This window comes from Mustela lutreola, chromosome 13 (genome assembly GCF_030435805.1).
Source record: "Mustela lutreola isolate mMusLut2 chromosome 13, mMusLut2.pri, whole genome shotgun sequence".
Lineage (NCBI taxonomy): Eukaryota > Metazoa > Chordata > Mammalia > Carnivora > Mustelidae > Mustela > Mustela lutreola.
In genome coordinates this window covers 8899652-8918933 of record NC_081302.1, presented here as the reverse complement: position 1 = coordinate 8918933, position 19282 = coordinate 8899652, and the positions used below count along the sequence as shown (strand labels likewise).

The 19282-nt window shown below is 40.5% G+C and overlaps 1 protein-coding gene across 6 annotated transcripts in view; it reads left to right on the top strand.

The window, feature by feature from the left end:
- Window positions 1-19282, top strand: part of TPP2 (tripeptidyl peptidase 2) — a 75231-nt gene that overhangs the window by 20863 nt on the left and 35086 nt on the right. For all 6 annotated transcript variants that reach the window (XR_009346847.1, XR_009346848.1, XM_059143795.1 and 3 more), the window contains 7 exons: window positions 1532-1636; window positions 4074-4198; window positions 8826-8989; window positions 11955-12109; window positions 12738-12814; window positions 15111-15238; window positions 17394-17493. Coding sequence is in view for 4 of the 6 variants with exons in the window: in XM_059143795.1 (XP_058999778.1) it covers window positions 1532-1636; window positions 4074-4198; window positions 8826-8989; window positions 11955-12109; window positions 12738-12814; window positions 15111-15238; window positions 17394-17493 (854 nt within the window). In the remaining 2 variants the exon portion in view is untranslated. The remainder of the gene's footprint in view (window positions 1-1531; window positions 1637-4073; window positions 4199-8825; window positions 8990-11954; window positions 12110-12737; window positions 12815-15110; window positions 15239-17393; window positions 17494-19282) is intronic.

Genomic DNA, 19282 nt, shown 5'->3' with positions numbered 1-19282 from the left:
GAATACATTGAAATTATCTTCAAGTTTTTATATATGTGTGTTTTTCTGAGAGTTGGAATATAGCTTTCATTGGGTTTTGAGGGGCCTTTTTTTTTAACCTCCAAAAGACTAAAGACTATTTAAAGTTGATGTAAAGTCCTGGCTAACTTAATTGTTCCCAGTTCTATAGCTTCTATGATGATTTGCCCCACTTTTCGTACTGTTTAACGAGGTTTCTTGATCCTGGCTAGTCGTCATTCAGTACTAGGGAAAGGGTTACTCAGACCTGAAGCAGCTGCAGTATAGCAGACACACGGCTGTTACTAGAGAAATAAGTCGCAAATCGAGGAAGAAGGAGCCGCTTTAAAGCAGCGCTGCTGAGTGGACCTCCCTGGGATGATGGACACGTTCTCTGTGTGCCCGTTACGGTAGTCACCGGCGACCAGTACTGTTGAGAACTTGAAATGTGACTCGTGTGAAATTTTAATTTTCTGTAATATTTTAAAACTGAGATCTAAACAGCAACCCGTGGCTCCCATATTTGCCGGCACCAATTTAGAGGATTACTGTCCCGCTGGTAGCTGACACAGGTTCCGAGTTTCAACTGTAAAAGATAATGTGATCCTTGAAAATGAGCCCAAAGGGTAAGACCTATGGGTGCTTCCCTCTAATCATAGCACTGTGACTTGCTTCTCCAGGGGGTCTGCACCGTAAGAGCTACTCAGCACACTGCATATAAGGCCTTTACTTTTTCGTCAGATTCTAATCATTCTGCAAAAAAAATGAAATGCCAAAAAATGCATATAACTTATTGGATGCTATTTTATTTTTAAAATTTCAGGCTGATGTACACATAGCATAGTATTTTTATGCACCATATTAAATTTCATCCACTGTATGATAAAGTGCAAATGAACATGCAAATAGAGTATGTTAATGTCTATCCCCTCCTTAGCTCAGTGGAGTTGTTTTATTGGAAAGGATTTTTTTTGTATCTAGCCGACCTCCACTTGGTGGCACTATGGGTTAAAGATAGAGATGAAGGTAAAACCAGTGACAGAACTCTGTCAAATGAGAGAGGATAGGGAAGAAATAAGCCAGAAATGGAGGAGGTTGAAGAAGCCTGCACGTCCCTCCTGACAGCTAGTCTTAACCCTGCCATCTGCTTGCATGTGGCTTAAGGCCGTTCTCAGTTGCATAAGGGCCCACAGCGCATATTTGCTTTTATTGTAAGTGACTGGGAATTCAATGTGTTATGCAACACACTATTATTTTTATTCTTGGATGGGTTAAAATTGGGGCATATGTATCAAAATACATTTGGATGTGCCTTGATATATGTGTCCTCTTAAAACCCAGGTGCACTGAGTTAACTAGTTGTTAATTATTGATCCATTGCTTTATCCACTTGATTATAAATGATTCTTTAGCTCCTATGTGAAAATTGTGTGGCGTCACGACTGGTGACAACTAGGTCCGTATATACAAGACTGTCCGGGTTTACCAGGATGTTTGTCATCCTCATTGTAAGGTAATTTTTCTGTCTTTGCAGAAAGAACGAAAGGAAAAAATCTGGGATCCTGTTCATAGGGTGGCCCTTGCAGAAGCCTGTAGAAAACAAGAAGAATTTGATGTTGCCAACAATTGTCCTTCTCAAGTTGGTGCTAGTCGCTTTTATTTAAACATTGCCACAGAAGTGTATTAGCATAGAGTTCTTAGAGAGTTAACAGACTGGTTGTTGTTTTTTTTTTTTCCACAAGTTTTCAGTTGTTTACTTTTATTAATTTTTCTTTTATTCTGAAATCAACTTACATAGTTTTCAGAACTTCTCAGTGAACATACATGTATGTAAAAGTGCATAAATGCTAAGTGTGTGTAGTCACGAGTTAGCACCAAGTGAACACTCCCTCCCATACCCCTTCCTAGTCATTGCTCTCTGCCTCCTCCAAAAGTGACCACCATCGTGACTTAACATTGTTGAAAGATTTTGCCCGTTTGGAATTTGTAGAATGGAATCCTACAGTGTGTTCTCTCATGAGAAGCTGCTTTCACTCAGTCCTGTGTTGGCGAGATTCATCCGTGCGTGGGTGTTGTACTTTGTCCACTCTTGTTGCTGTGTGATGTTTGCACCACGGCCGATGTGTCCATCCTGCAGATCGGCATTTGCCTTGTTTTCAGTTCTTGGCCCTTATGGAAGGTGCTGTTTTGAACATTCTCATGCATGTTTTTGGTGGGGCACAAAGTGGTAGTACGCATTCATACTTCTGTGAGAAGTACTGTGAGAGCTCCCATGGTTCCACATCCTTAAATAGCTGCTGCATTTGTTTTTTTACGATTTATTTATTTGAGCGACAGAGAGAATGAAGGAATGCAAGCAGGGGGAGGGGCAGAGGAGGAGGGACAAGATCTCAGGCAGACCCCCACTAGTGCTGAGCCCGACATGGGGCGCGATCCCACAATCCTGAGCTCATGACCCGAGCCAAGATCAAGAGTCGGACACTTAACCGAATGAGCCACCCAAGTGCCCTAGCTATTACATTTTTTTTAATCAGTTAATAAAATGAAGATAATGTTAATTATGAAAATAGTTCATGCTTGTTGCAGAAATTTTTGGATCACACGGGCATATGGAGAGCCTCTAAAATGCTACCCCCCACCCCAGGGATGGTACCTTGATGTTTATCCTTCTCAATCTTTCTTTTAATGCATGCATATACCTTTTTAAAATCAAAAGTGGAATGGTATTGGTGGTTTTCAACCCTGGCTGCATATTAGAATCACATGAAGAGCTTTAAACCGCCAGTGCTTATGCCCTAGAGAGGAATTAAATCAAAGCCTTGCAGGAAGGCTGGCATTTTTAAAAGCTCCCAGGAGCTTTAATTAATGCACAGTTAGGGTTGAGAACTCCTGGCCTGAATAGATCTACATACACATTTAACTTGCATTTATTTAATCTGTGTACAGCATCTCTTTTTTAACTGTGTCATTTATCCTCTTGAGCTGTATTATTTTCTTTTAGATCACTGTTTGGCTTTCAGCCTCTTACTAGACATGTTAAGTGTCATATTTCAGGTGCTATATATACAGCCAGTTTTATAGCAGGAGGGGTCTGGACTGAATTATCCCTTTTATTTCATTTTGTTTACCAAAAATCTCTATATTATTGTCTTTTTTCCTTTAAGGAGGAATGAATGTTGAATAACAAAAATGAAGTGTAATAAGAATTTTGGAATGTGAAAATTAAGTTTTAATTCAATAGGACTATTCAGGTGAACTGTAGAGCTGTCTGATGTAGCATGTAGTTGGGGGAAAAAAACAGGTTGGAGTGTATACATTTCTCATTTTTTTGGATTAAAATAGTTAAATAGCAGCTTACCTGTACAAGTTCATGAATATAGTATGTGTTTTAACTTATTAGCATATTCTAAAGGGCAGAGGATAATTCATGGTTTTTCTTACTTAGATTCTTAAACAGATTTAAATAGAAACAGTTCTCATAAAAAATCTTAAAGTCAATAGATAATCTACTTTGTAGTAATTTTAGAGTTATTTTTGAAAATTAGTTATAGATTATAGATATGTGAGTAACACATCTTGGCCAAATGATAAAATCAACGCATAGCACAGTGTCTTTCCCAAAGTGGGTAGAATAAATAAATAAATGAGAGATTGACTAAAAGTAGTAATATTCTTAAAATGTTTGATATATTAGGGGCGCCTGGGTGGCTCAGTGGGTTAAGCCGCTGCCTTCGGCTCAGGTCGTGATCCCAGGGTCCTGGGATCGGGTCCCGAATCGGGCTCTCTGCTCAGCGGGGAGCCTGCTTCCCCCTCTCTCTCTGCCTGCCTCTCTGTCTACTTGTAATCTCTGTCTGTCAAATAAATAAAATCTTTAAAAAAAAATGTTTGATATATTAATTGATATCTGCATTATTAAATTGAACTACAAGTTGCATAGATATAAAAAGAAAACTTTTTTACATTTTTCTAGGGTAAAATGGCTTTACTTTGGTGACACTGTATCTTTGGTTATATGTTAATAGAACTTTTCAAGAGCACAAAATGTACTAATACTAAAATATTTTCTAATGGACTAGGCAAATAAACTAATCAAGGAGGAACTTCAAAGTCAAGTGGAATTGCTAAATTCTTTTGAGAAAAAATATAGTGATCCTGGCCCTGTGTATGACTGCTTGGTGTGGCATGATGGTGAAACCTGGAGGTAAGCTTCATGTGTTATATTGATCTTCACTTTAAAAAATGCTTTTATCTACACCGAAGAACATTAAGCTCCCAGAACTGTCCAGAGAGTTGCTTAAGTGACATTAATATCACCATTCAGAAATATCTGAGAGCCAAATTGGTTTCTGGGTAGTTTTGGATAAACCCTTTGAACTTCTTGGTATCTTAGATAGTAAACCTGACCCTTACGTGTTTTAAAGAAGCTTGTTGCATTAACAGACAGTAACTGTTAACCAAACATTTACAGGTTGATTATTCGTAGACGTAGGAGTGTTCCTGATTGGGGCAGGACCGTTTGGAAAGAGAGTTCTGCAGAGCATCTGCTATTAATGTTTTAAGGACAAAGGAGTACAATTGAGTGAAGGTTTCTCAAACAGAGACCAGGTAGCTAAGCTGAAGTGGGGCAGTAGAACACATCTGTGAAGAGCTCAGTCTCTGCGATGGCATCCTAGCTGTGTGACCTTGAACACTGCCTACCCCTCCAAGCCAGTTCCTTGTCTGTTAATTAGAGTAATCGTAGTGCCTTCTTGAGGGTTGGGAAAATTAAACCTGATGTTTCTAGACACATAATGCATCTGATAAATGTCAGCTCTTCCCCCCGCTGCTACCATTGTTACTACTAATAGCGATAGTATGGACCAGGTTCAAGAACACCTGTCATGTTCTTTCTCAGTGGATTGTACACAGCAGGCATGTTTCTTGTATTTGGCTAGTAAATGTCTTCTTGCATTATTGTCTGCATGGAATTGGGAGTATGGCCTTAATATAGGTCTTTAGACATACATGTTTTAAAAGGGTTTCCGCAATAAATCAGAGACTCCTCCCTGAAACTCGAAATCAACAAGCAGTTGTTTTTGTAGTTGGGGCCTCTGCTCATACACAGAGGATCATTTCCCAAGATGTGGCAAACACAGAACGAGATGTAAGGACTTGATTACTTTTCTCAGATCATTCACATTGCAGTGCACCATTCCTAAAGGAGAGGTTTCCTCCCATGGATGTGGGTGCTGACTCATCTCTGATAATGGGTATATAACATTTTCAGCTGAATGAGAAATCCCCATTCCATTCGAAACTGAAAATGTTAATAAGATAATTTGCATATAGCAACATTCTGATCCATATGATAGTAAATATTAATGCATTTTTTTTGCACATATTCGGGTATTTTTTTTGTATACATGCAGGTGTGCACATGTCTGTGAACTATTTTATTTTTCTTTAAAAACTTCACAGAAAGCTTGGATCAGAGTATAATATTAAAAAGTGTTCAATCACTTCTCAGCCTTTTGGCTATCAAGTGTAAAAAGTGTTCAGATGCATGGTTTAGCAAATTTGGTACATCCACCACATGGTGGAAGATGATATAGTCATTCCCAGTGATAAGCTTTAGGAGATTTTTAGCGTTGGAGAGGACACAAGGTTAAGGTTAAATGTGAGGAGAATACTAGATACAAAAACAGTGTAAATGGGCAAATACACCACAAGGGCTTAAAGAGATACTCTAGTATTAGCAGGGATAGGGTAGTGGGGCAATAGGTGGTTTCATTTAGAACTTTTTCTACCTGAGTTGAAAACACTTGCCAACTTTGCCCTAAGGGAAAGGAATCTGGGTCAGGATGTGCAGGGTGGCAGTATGTGTTTTTAAGAGCTTTAAGACAGTTGACAAAGCAAGGGACACACTGCAACAGATTGTCAGCAGTCTTCTAAGACAACTTTTATAATTTTTGCATTGGAAATGAAACTCAAAGGAAACAAAAGCGGAAGGTACTGGGGTACCAATTTAGAAAATGTTATAATCCCTGAAAAATGCAGCAGAATTACGCTGTCAGGTATTATTGGAAATAATTTAACTTCTGTTTGCATGATACTGTATATTTTATGGAGGTTTGATTCCCCCATTCTGTCTCAGAGCCAGAATATAGTTTTTCTTTTTTTTTTTTTAATTTTTATTCATTTTTAAAATTTTTTTTCAGTGTTCCAGAATTCACTGTTTATGCACCACACCTAGTGCTCCATGCAATACATGCCCCCCATAACACCCACCACCAGACTCCCCCAACTTCCCACCCACCTCTCCTCCAAAACCCTCAGCTTGTTTCTCAGAGTCCACAGTCTCTCATGGTTCGTCTCCCCCTTCAATTCCCCCCAACTCCTTTCTCCTCTCCAACTCCCCATGTCCTCTGTGCCATTCCTTATGCTCCATAAGTAAGGGAAACCATATGATACTTGACTCTTTCTGCTTGACTTACTTCACTTAGCATAATCTCCAGTCCCGTCCATGTTGCTACAAAAGTTGGGTATTCATCCTTTCTGATGGAGGCATAATACTCCATAGCGTATATGGACCACATCTTCCTTATGCGATCGGCTGTGAAGGGCATCTTGGTTCTTTCCACAGTTTGCCGACTATGGCCAGTGCTGCTATGAACATTGGGGTACAGATGGCCCTTCTTTTTACTACAACTCGACCATTCTCTTACACCATACACAAAGATAAACTCAGAGCCAGAATATTTTGAGGAGAATCTTAGAGATCCCAAATTACTTAGGGCAAATCTAGGCACTGTCATTGCAGAAATGCCAGCTGTTTCTGAGGGGAGGTAAAATGACCTTAAGTGCCTTGACTTTGTTTTTACAAAGACTGTCCACCATTAAACCCATATCACTGCACTAGCCCGTAACCTGCCATAACGCTACCCTTAAGTATTTGTCAGGGCGTATAAGGGTCAAACTCACTGTCACTCAATATGGAACTAACACTGGTTGAGAAGACTATTTATAGAGGACTCCATGAAGAAAAGGCCATTAACTGTTTTTTTTTCATTGGTTTTTGACCTTGTTATCTCAGATTTCCTTTGAGTTTGATGAAAGCTATGGATTTTTTTCCACAGAAAATTAGATGAAAAAATATATTACAGAGTCTGGAAATTTATAACTCAACCTCCCTGTTCTGTCCCCCCTCACACACGTACTCAAATCCTACCCGTGAACCTCATATCCGTGTTCCCTTTCTGGTGTTCTGACACTTGTCCTTAAACTAAGCCAGCCACCTTCAGAAAGTCATGCTCCTGTACTGTACGCATACTTGGCCTCTGTGGAGTTACTGAGGAAGTCACTCAATTCTATATTGGTGTTTTGATACAGCGATTGAATTTTGAGTCATTTCATACTGATGGTGGTTGCAGGAAACTGATCTTGGAATATGTCCGTGTATTTGCTGTGAGAATGATATTGATTCCTTCATTGTTTCATCCTTTGGCAAATATTTGTACCTTCTTTGTACCATGTAGACTGTAGAGAAGCCATTCCGTGAACTGTAGACTGTGGAAGCAAGTGTGAGAACATCTGAGCCCATCTCAGAAGCATCAGCAAAGATTTCGTTGAAGGATCAGCTCAAGTAGCAGAGAGGGTAGGGACAGGGTTTAGGGCAGAGGAGAACTGACGTTGGAAGATGTTGGAGGGACTGCCAGGAATTTCAAGTATCTGATGGGCTGGATGAAAGAAACCAAGGACCTCAGAGATGATTGCCAGGATGGATACCAGCCCGTTTAAATGCTTTCAGGAACAAAAGTGCCGCTCTGTCTAGCAGATGGGGAGATCTGGTGGAATACATCTTAACCTGTTAATCTCGGTCCTAATTCCATCTGATACGGCACGCGTTTTCTCTTTGTCTCATTTTCCCCACTAGTGGCCGGTCTCCTGTATTTTCCTATATTGTATGTCTTTTTTTGAAATGCCATGTATCATTTTAGCCCCAGATTGATTAGCGTATAATCAAACAGTTTCAGAGATCCTTCTGTCCCAACTGTCATAGTTATGAGATAGCATTTGTAAGAAATGCTCTCTCTATTCTGGTGGGCTTCCATTAACTCACTGTTGCAATCGTGATTGACTTTTACTTGTTAAAACAGTTTTTCTTATCTAGCAAATCTGCACAAAGACCCAATAGCTAAAAACATAATGTTGACTTTTAAGTAATGTGCATTCCACTTATGATTTTTATTTTAGATTTATTTAGCTTTAATTAGATACTTCATCGTATTTGGACTAAATATTTTAAAAATTACAGCAGTGATAACCTGGGGAAAGAACAAACAGGAGGATAGCCATGAAACTATGTAGGAAGTACTTTTGTGAACGATGTTTGCCTGAGACTGTTAAACTGTGGGAGTGGGGCACCGTCTATAGTTCATCTAGTTTCAAGGAGCTGCACACACTGTTGGATTCATGAAACCAATTTTAAAAGAAACAGAAAGGAGTAAGGCCTAGGCTGTATGTCATAATCATCCTGAATTAGTCTAAAGCTGGAAGCTAAGCTTTGGTCTAATTTCTTAAGTGGCTAGATGGTTTTCTGCCTGGAGTTTTGTGGTGGACGGTGTTCCTAAAGTCCTTCATACATGCCTTCATTTAAAGGCTGGTCCTTTAAGCTTCTTTCCTAATCTTTACTGGTGACTCTGAAATAGCGGACTCGAAACCTGGCAGTTACTGTGTTTGTGGTGACAAAATAAACAAAGTAGTAAGAAGGTACCTGGTAAACCATACAATGTTATTTTTAGAAAGCCAAAGAAAATAGATAAATTTCACTATCTGTTCTCAATTTACAGAGCCTGCATTGATTCAAATGAAGATGGGGATTTGAGTAAATCTACAGTATTAAGAAACTATAAAGAGGCCCAAGAATACGGTTCCTTTGGCACAGCTGAGATGTTAAATTATTCTGTTAATATATATGATGATGGAAACCTGCTCTCCATTGTGACCAGTGGAGGTATTCTGTTTCAGATTTACTAGTTACTGACATGGTAAGGTGTTGCTACTATAGCCATAAAGTACCCTTATAGAGAATTTAACTCAGCGATTCTATCTAAAGAACTAGGTATGGGATAATAAGTAGGATTTGATCCCCTTAGTAAGGTATTGTTTTCTGTAAAGTCAAAACCATGTAGGATCCATTCCAAGAGTATAGCATGGTCCGGCCACCAAAAAGAAAAATCAGTATAAGGGCGCCTGGGTGGCTTAGTGGGTTAAGCCTCTGCCTTTGGCTCAGGTCATGATCTTGGAGTCCTGGGATCGAGCCCCGAATTGGGCTCTCTGCTCAACAGGGAGCCTGCTTCACCCCCCGCCCCTGCCCTGCTCTGCCTATTTGTGATCTCTGTCAAGTAAATAAAAATACTCTTTTAAAAAATCGGTATAATTCATTTGATGAAAATTCCTTTGGAAGGAATTTTACTTCCACATACTACCTCTTAAGCAGTTCACCTCCAAATACAAAGTCAGGTTAAAAAGCTCCTCATGTGGCATTCAGTGTCACTTTAAAAAAGTTGGGAACTATCCAGATATCCATTAGCAAAAGAACAGACTAATTTAAAACTGTGTAGTATTCATTGTGGAATATTATATAGCAAACAACATGAATAAATCTACATATAGCTGTATTTATAAATCTCAAATACAAAATTTTAGTGAAACGTGCATTGGTAAAACATTTGTGTAAAATTGTAAAACATGCTAAATTATACTCTACAGTATTCATGGATGTGTGTGTTTGTATGCTAAAGAATATAGATGGAAGGAATATACACACCAGCTCCCGGATAGTGGTTACTTCTAGGGAGGAAGCAAGGATGGCTTTAACTCTTATCACTCCCTGTCCCAGTGTTACTGAGTTAGAGTTGCGTGCAGTCAACTGCACGCATATACACACGATCTGGTAAGTTTTGATAGATGTGTACGCCCAGGAAACCATTATCCCAGCCAAGATCATGAACGTAGCCGTCACCCCTGTAAGTCTGCTTGCCTTCCTTTCTCATCCAGCCCCGTCTGCACCTGCAGCCCCACGTAGCTCCTGAACTGCTTTCTGTCAGTCCAGGTTCTGCATTTTCTGGAATTTTGTATAAGTAGAAGAGTTATGGCATGAGATTCATCCCTCTTGTTATAAATTGCTTGTCCCTGGGTGCTGGGTCATATTTCACCGTGTGGCTGCACCAGGGTTTATTTACCCACTCACCTGTCGGTGGGCATTTGCATTGTTCCAACATTTGGGTCCAAGTCTCTGAGTGCAAGTATGTTTTTGTTTAATTTGGACTGGTTTCTAGGAGAACTGGCTGGTGTGGCAGGTACGTACTTAACCTTTTAAGAAACATAGTGGCTGCCCCCTTTACCGCCCCTAGCCGAGTGTGAGCACTCCAGAGCTCCACATTTCGCCCGTCGGACTGGTCGCTGGTGGTGGCGAGTAGTTTGGGGGGTGGGGATGACATTCAAATCCAGCTGCCCTGTTTTCCATTGGAAAAAATAAGAAAGGAAGAATTGGTAGCCCTGGGTCCATATTCTGACGTGACAGCAGTTGTCTAGAGTGTGGGACTCTGAGCGTGGCAGCAGACAGAAGGGTCCTGCGCTCCCATTTCTTCTGGGACTACGACAACTCTGGCCCAAACATTAGGGCCAGTGCCAGTAGGTGTTGACTGTTTATCTGACTGTTTATCTGACAGTAGTGGGAGATTTCTGTCTGCCCATGTCTTTCAAAAAACTTCTTCACTTAAAAAAAGAAACCCTGGCTGTTTTGTTTTGCTTTTGCTTTATTGATAATATGACATACTGTAGAAAAGTATGCAAATCACAAATTGTATACACATTGAATTCTCGCAAAATGGTTACTTTTGTATAACCAAGAAATAAAACCTTGTCAAAGCCCCATCTTGCCTCTCCCTGAACACATCTACCCTCAGTCCTCTCAGAGTTAGATCTGGTCCTGATGTCTGTGACTGCATTAGTTTGAACCACCCAATAATAATGAGGTTTTTATAGGTCAGAAATGATCCAATAGGGGCACTTTCACATAGTTCAACCCAAGGTGATGTGTTTCCATTTATATACACGGGGTTATGGATAATCCTTCTGTTTGTGAATTCTTTAGATCAACCTTAATTTTGTGTGCATCCGTAATGTTTAGAAGTAGTTCCTGTTTATTGTTGTATCATATTAGTCCACAGATGCACCATATGCCTATTTACTATTGATGGGTCTTGGGATTGTTCCAAGTTCTGAATTCTGCAAGCGATGGCTGCTGTGAATGTTTTTGCATGTATCTTTTAGCGTACCTATGCACTCTTCGTTGGGTGTAAGGCTAGGAGTGGAATTGCTGGATCATAGGGTACACCTGTGTTCAGCTTTCCACAATGCTGGTCTCTACGGCCAGTATCATCGGAGTGCGTGCGCGCCCTCCTGCGTAGCTGCCTTTGTCAGCCATAAAGGTGCAGCTGTTCTGAGAGCGCGCTGAGGCGGCTCACCGTGGCTTTGATTTGCCTTCCCCCGATGACTAATGAAGTTGGACATCTTTTCATATGTTGATTTGCTACTTGGTTATCCCCTTCTGTGAAATGCTTTTTAAGTGTTTTACCCACTTTTCTTCTGGGTTCTTGCTCTTGGATTGGGAAGTATATATTCTGGATATAAGCTCCTTGTCAGTTGTGTGTGTTGCAGATACTGTCACCTCTGTAACTTGCATTGTGCTTTCAATGAACAGGACAGAATCCAGGGTAGCAGGATAGTATATGTAGTTCAGAAAGTTTTGTGTTTTGTGTGAATTATTGATGGGACTTACAAATACACGGGTAGGGTTAAAGTGAGGGAATATTTTTATTAGATTATTTTTATCATGCTTAATAGTATGTAAATTGAATGATTAAAACTTTTTCTGAAAATATGCTGTCGTGTTCCCCTCCTTTCGCCTCTAGGAGCTCATGGAACCCATGTAGCTAGTATAGCTGCTGGGCATTTTCCAGAAGAACCTGAACGGAATGGTGTGGCTCCCGGTGCTCAAATTCTTTCCATCAAGATTGGTGATACCCGACTGAGCACAATGGAAACAGGCACGGGCCTTATACGCGCTGTGAGTGTTGGGGAGGTGTTGATTTAGAAGATAAATGACGGGTAACTGTGGATAGTTCTAGGTTGACGAAGTGTTCTTGACTTTACTAAGAAAATATTGGACTGTATTTGGTATACTGGGCTTTGTTTTAGGAAGCAAAAACTCTTCATGCAGTTTTAAATTATTTTTATTAAAAATTATTAAGATGTAGTTTTTAAGAAAATATGGAAATATTATATTATTCTTCTCATTTCTGTTAAGCCCCCTGGCACACTATTTTGAGATACTTTAAAAAACCCCAAACTGACCTTTTAGCCAGCTTGTTTCATCAGTCTAAGAAGAATTTAACTTACAGTCTGCATTTCATTTTAATGTATGAATTAGATTTTACTTTAACTTCAGTGATTTTAGAATTTAGTAAGAACCATTCCATTCTGCACATGCTATTTGTGTGTTTTATTGACTACTTATTATACTCTGTGTCTCTGCTTTTTTTTAAGTTTTCCAATTTAAAAGTTGAAAGTAACATACACATTTGGATTTGAAATAGAAGATGATTGGTTAAGAAACTGGGATTCCATGCCTTTATTTTACGGGCCAATCTTTCTGTAAACTGTTGCCTAAACTAGACTCTTCATCTTTTTGATAGATGATAGAAGTCATAAATCATAAGTGTGATCTTGTCAACTACAGCTATGGAGAAGCAACTCACTGGCCAAACTCCGGGTGAGTGTTCCCGGGTACTTAGCCGGGTACTGAGTGTGTTTATAACTGGATTGTCCACCACAACTGAAAACGAGCAGTGCCACACGTAGATGACAGTGTGTGTCTCGTGGACCTCCAGCCCCCGTTCCCACCATCCTGTCTGTGATGTCGTGATTCCCTCGTAGCCAGGAAGACTCGCAGGCCCTTCCCTCATTACAGGCCGTTGCTTACAAGCGGCCTGGACTCTGGCAGGTGCACCGACCTGACAGAGCGCTAGACTGGCGGCAGCCTGCCGACCTCTGCGGTGATCCCACCCGGCCTCCTGAACTTATTATTAGCTGCAGACGCACACTCACGCTGCACGCAAGTTCGTGCGGGAATCTCAGATACTCAGCATCGCTTTCCATCATCTGCGTCTGCTCTTTCACTCCCGTGTGGCCACTTACGCCACCTTTTCTCCTCGAAGATCTTCCGTGACTTCTTTTCTTCCCTCAGCTGGTGTTCTCACCTCTTCCTTTCTCAGAGGAGATTAAAGCCCTCCTAGGGGGCTCCTGACCTTCCTACAACCTACTCTAACCCCTTCTCTGCCTTCGCTTCTTGTGTAATAAATGAAGTGTTTGCGGGGGCGTCTGGGTGGCCCTGCTGGTTAAGTGTCCAACACTTGGTTTCAGCTCAGGTCACGATCTCAGGGTCATGGGATGAAGCCCCGCACTGGGCTCTGCGCTCAGCACAGAGTCTGCTGGAGATTCTCTGCCTCTTTCTCTCCCTCCCCTTTACCAACCTGCCCATCCCTAACCCCCCATCCCGCACTCAAACGTGCACATGCACACACTCTCTCTCTCTCAAATAAGTAAATGGATAAAATCTTTAAAAATTAAAAAATATAAGTGAAGTGCTCAGGGTTAAAAGTCACTCATGCAACTGGTTATCTGGTTTGCCATTTCCTGTCCTTAAAAGCTGCCCCCAGACAGACAGAGCGCCTCCTTTCACACCGCTTTCCCTCGTTCTCCCAGCGAGCGTGGCTGGCGTAGTCACCGTTTCCGGGGCTCCTTGGTGCATCTTGATGTGTGTCGCACGACTCCCTGCCTGTCTGTGTCATGGTGTCCTCCTGCTGCTAAATTCAGTGGCTCAGCCTTGAAGTCACGTTACTTCACCTTTATTTTCTTCATGATAATAACTGACATGACTTCATTTCGTGTGTTTACACTAAATGTGACTCCCACCGCTCCCGCCTTCGCACCCGGCCACCCACAGCTACCTGTCACCCAGTTTCTGAAGCTCGTTAATAAAGCCCTGCCAAAATGACAATATTACCAAGCCAGGCCCTATAGTTGCGGTTTTCAAATAACTCTGTTTTCTCGGATGACTGGTACTGGGTTTCTTGTGACCCATCGCTTTCTTGCCCTTGTGGCAATGACCCTGTCGTCCTCACGCATTTCTTTCGTGAATGTAGTCTTGCCCTCTTCTCTTGCTTCAGTACCTTTTTTACCTAAGTGTGTTTCTTTCTCTCTTCCTTTGACGTTCATCCTTTTAAGGTCATCTTTCCCTAGTATTTTTCCTTTCGCTCAGGATTGGGGTGTTCTTGACCGTGTGCCTTTTTTCTATTGACTGCATTTTCTCGAGGGTCTAACTCCATCTCCTTTATTTAAGACCAGTACATTGCTTGTTTGCTGTCAGCTGCTGACCAGAGTCCGCATTTTAAATCCTGCTCCGGAGTTCTTCCTGTTGCCTTAGTTCCCCTTCACTTTTGCCACTAATCATAAATACACGTAGGAATTCCTCTGCAGAATCATTTCTGAATACATGATATTAAGGGGACAGTGCAAGTCAAACTATCTGTTCCCCACTAGTCTAATCAGTCCCTGCTCTTATTTCAGTATTTGCTTTGAGTCCTTTGTGGTTTCTTTTGCCTGCATACATTCCATGTGCAATCTAGCAATCTAGCGTTCTTCCCACATGACCTTGGTCTCATGACTCCTTCCTGACACTAAAACCCAGCTGAGGTCTATCTCTTGGCTTGGCTGTGTCGCGTTCCACCAAGGGTGGATGTGCCAAAGTGTGCTCAGCCGCACATTCGAACAGTAATTTATTATACACACTGGGCTGGGAACAAGGCTGAGCCTTGACAGTCTGTGAATGTCCCGGCTTCTGATGCACACCTCTCACTTGTAGCCACTGTTTCAGTTCTTCTACGTAGAACCCATAGTTTCATTTGGTCTTTATGAAAGCCATATTTGGAAAATCCCTTCACAGTGTAATCGTGTTTTGAAAAATGGCACTGTTTTGTGTGTTCAAAGAACTTCTCTCTGTCTTTCAGGAGAATTTGTGAAGTGATCAGTGAAGCCGTGTGGAAGCATAACATCATTTACGTCTCAAGTGCCGGGAATAATGGTCCCTGCCTTTCCACAGTCGGCTGTCCGGGGGGAACGACATCCAGTGTCATAGGTTAGTGTCCTGCTCTAGAAACAGACTTGTTTAGCTGTCAAGTGTGTAAACCTGGCGATTCACAGACCTGTACCCCTGGAGATAAAAATATATGTTTATAAAAAATTGGAAAAAAAAAAAAAAGAAATAGACTTGTTTGAAAACAAGCAAACAAGAAGCTCCACGAATCTGATGCTAATTGTATCTCTACTGTATGCAAGCCCTTGTGAACCTTGAGTGTGTGCCCTCAGGCGAAGCCTGGTGGAGAGCCTCTGGCCTGAAGTGGACTAGGGGAGGAGGTGTAAGGCAGGGCCAGGGCCAGTCTGTGTTTGCAGAAGTGCAGTTACTCCCAATTCAAGGATCCAGGCGAGGCTTTCTGAAAGAAGCGTGCCCGTGAGGACTTAGGTGAGTAGAAATGAACAAGGAAGGAGTTTTCCAGACTAAGTGAACAACGTAAACATAGATACTTGCCTCACTTTTTATTTACAGTATATGACTATTTATTTATAATATAGTTTCCTCCTTTAATTTCTCTTGGGACATGCAGAGAGAATCAGATGTCAAGAAAGGGAGCTTTACCAATGAGAGGAAAAGCAGTTGAAACACATTTACTCTGTGAACGTGGCTTTTCTTCCCCTCTTTGGTCCGGAGGGTGAGATGCGGTGTTCGTTTCACGGTACTCAGTGGGGAAGGTGCCCGGCGACAAGAGTGAAGGGAAATCAGAATGAGCTGCGACGTGATATGAACACGATAAAATTAGCTGTGGCTGCCAACTTGTGCGAAAACACCCACAGAACATAACACCCAGCTCTGCTTTTTTAATACGAGGCATGAATGAGGAGGGTAATGAACTGAGAGAACAAATAGATAGTAACTGATGATGCCTACTAGCATTTTTGCCTTTATTTCTAAGTTTGAGAGCAAGATAAGGCTAAAACCTCTTCCCATTTGTAATTGGATACGTGACAGGAAATGCTGTTTGGTCCCAAATAATTTTTCTGGTGTGTTCATCAATAACTGCTTGAATGTATACATATTATAGTAATTATTAAAGGCTTACAGATATGTAGTAACATTTGGGTATCCAAGTTTAGAAAACTGGTCCTTTAAAAAATTTAAATAACTGTGATCTTAGCTTATAGGGCGTACTATGGGCATATAGCTTCTGAGTCTCAAGCAAGGTGTAGCTTGCTTTGTGTAATTGAAAACCTCGAGCTGAAGTGATTCCGTTAAATCGTGTGTTGAGACAACAGTGCCTACCGGTAATCTGTGCTCTGTATTTCAGTTCTCTAGATACTTTAAATACACAAATTAAAATGAAACAGAAAATAGGACTGAAAGGTACCTGAAGATCAAAACCTACCCCTCTGCCACAGTACTCAGTATTTTGGCATTTTCTTATCTCCAGACTCACTGAAAAATGGAAACTACCTTGTACAAAATGATTACAGTTTAATGTGGCCGCACTGTTCACTAAATCCTCGTAGTTCATGTATTTTCTCCAGTCTCCTATTCTGCATATATGTACAATGTTGTAAGGAATTAGGAGCCGGCGGACCTGGATTCTAAGTCTCCTCTCTGCCAGTCACTGTGCACTTAGTACATTTTTTTCAACCCTTTCCGGGCCCTGTTTCCAGTTTTCTAGAATGAAGAAAGTGAGTTTGATCCCTATAAGTCTGTGAATTTAGAGCCTTTTTGGCTGGTCTGCCTTTACATATTTATCGGAAAGACTGTGGCATGTTAAATATCTTTGCTCTTTGTTTTTACAGCTATTTCAGGTAAGAGGGATACTGCCTACTTTATGGGTAGAATTTTGGATACAGTGGTATTTAAGAATGAAGGCAAACCAATTCCCTTATTTTCCTAAAGTTATATTTTATAGTTTAAAACATTTCTTTTTCTTTTGCACACACAGTTTTAGGTATGTGTTTATATTTAATCTACATGATAATCCTGGTAGATGTTTTTATATTAAAAACCAAAGTACCTAGTTTAATGTCTGGTACATAGTAAACTTTCCTTGCTTACTAAATTTTCTTTCTTTCCATTTATGAACAAGGACTGTAGTATAGAATGATTGAGTGATTTGCCCACGGTCACACAGCTGAGTGAACAGTGGATTTAGAAATAGGACCTAATTTTATTTCATTTGTTCATGATGAAATTCATCCCACAGGTGTTGGTGCGTATGTTTCTCCTGATATGATGGTTGCTGAGTATTCTCTGAGAGAGAAATTACCGGCAAATCAGTACACATGGTCTTCAAGGGGCCCCAGGTAGGTTGAGAGTAGTACGTGGGTCTTTTGCAACTCGTGGTGGGGAGGGACAAAGTTTTGGTAACTTTACCAGGTTCTTTTTGGTTTTTACTTTTCAACATTTTCATTTTGAACAATCTAATTGTTCAAATGTAATTTGAACAGGGAAATGTAATTAAAGGAATAAATTAGATATTTTATTGTTAGATACATGACATAACTGTTCTGAGTATAAGGTTAGAAAAATTGGGACACCTGGGTTGCCCAGTTGGTTGAGTGTATGTCTTTGGCTTAGGTCATGATCTCCCGACCCTGGGATTGAGCCCTGTATCAGGCTCCCAACTCAGCAGAGAGTTTGCTTCTCCCTCTTTCCCTCTGCCTGCCACTCCTCCCGCTTGTGCTTGCTCTCTCTCTCTGTGTCACATAAACAAACAAAATCATAAAAAAAAAAAAAAAGGCGGGGAAGGATTAGAGAAATTGGTTGGAATCCGGTCAATGTGGTAATGCCAAATTTAATCCTCTGAGTTGTAGATAGCCTCTACTCTTTCCTAGATAATTTCTTAAAAGAATAAACTTATTTCAGTAGTTTACTGTAACTGTTACTGAAACCATCCAGGCTATAGATCTCCATGTGGTTCATCAAGCCTTACCTATATCAGCACCATATACTGCCCACATCAGCCCAACTAATTACTTAAAACTCCACATCTGAATAAGAGTGGCCAGGATTCAGAGTCAAAGCTGGCAATGTTTTGCAAGTTATAGGTTCAGTTAATAAAAGTATTAATTATTAAATTTGTTGATTCTCTTCTAAGATTGATTTTGAAACATTTTATCTATGGTCAGTATAAGCACAAAGTGTCAGAGAATGTTTAAACCACCATTGGTTTAATGTTTAAATGTTAAACATTTAAAGAATTTATTTAAAGAAAAATGAGTTCATGAATTATGGGGGAAGCTTGGATTAAGGAGTTACTGATTCACAATCCAGTTATTCTAGGAATTGAGAGAATTTATTCATGTTTACTATGCCATAAACATAGAGTTTTGTTGCAAATACATGGTGTACTTATTAGGTTTAATTATTAGGGTATAAAACATTGACTAGTGATCACTGAATGGAGCATATTCTGTGTACTATTTGAAAAATCCTCTTTGTCAGGAAAGACTGTCAGACGTACAGAATTTACTTGACTTCCTGGTGTTTACAAGTATGGCATAGTTCTTAAAGACAAATTGCCAAATACTGTCTACATAAGCATGTTTTGAATTTTTATTATATACTGTTAGAAGAAAAACATCATTAGCTTTTTAAAGGAAACTTACATAATGCTTATGTAAGTTTTTAAATGAGGAATATGAAAGGTATATGTAAGGAAATTTTTAAATTATATATTATGACTTTTTTAGAGTAGGCTCCACGCCCGACATGGGACATGAACTCACAAACTGAGATTGAGTCACAGCTCTACTGACTGAGCCAGCCAAGCACCCCCAAATTTTATTTTTTAATAAAAATTATATATCATGGAACCATTTTTAGGGCACTTACTAAATGCTTTTGATAATCACTAATAGAGTGGCATAAATGAATAAAGAGCAATGGAATGTAACTCTTCCAGTTACAAGATACCACATGCTTATGGTGAACGTTGTTAGACAATATAGATGGTGCAAAGAAGAAAGTAAAAATTACCTTAGGGGCACCTGGGTGGCTCAGTGGGTTAAGCCTCTGCCTTCGGCTCAGGTCACGATCTTAGGGTCCTGGGATCGGGCCCCACATCAGGATCTCTGTTCAGCGGGGAGCCTG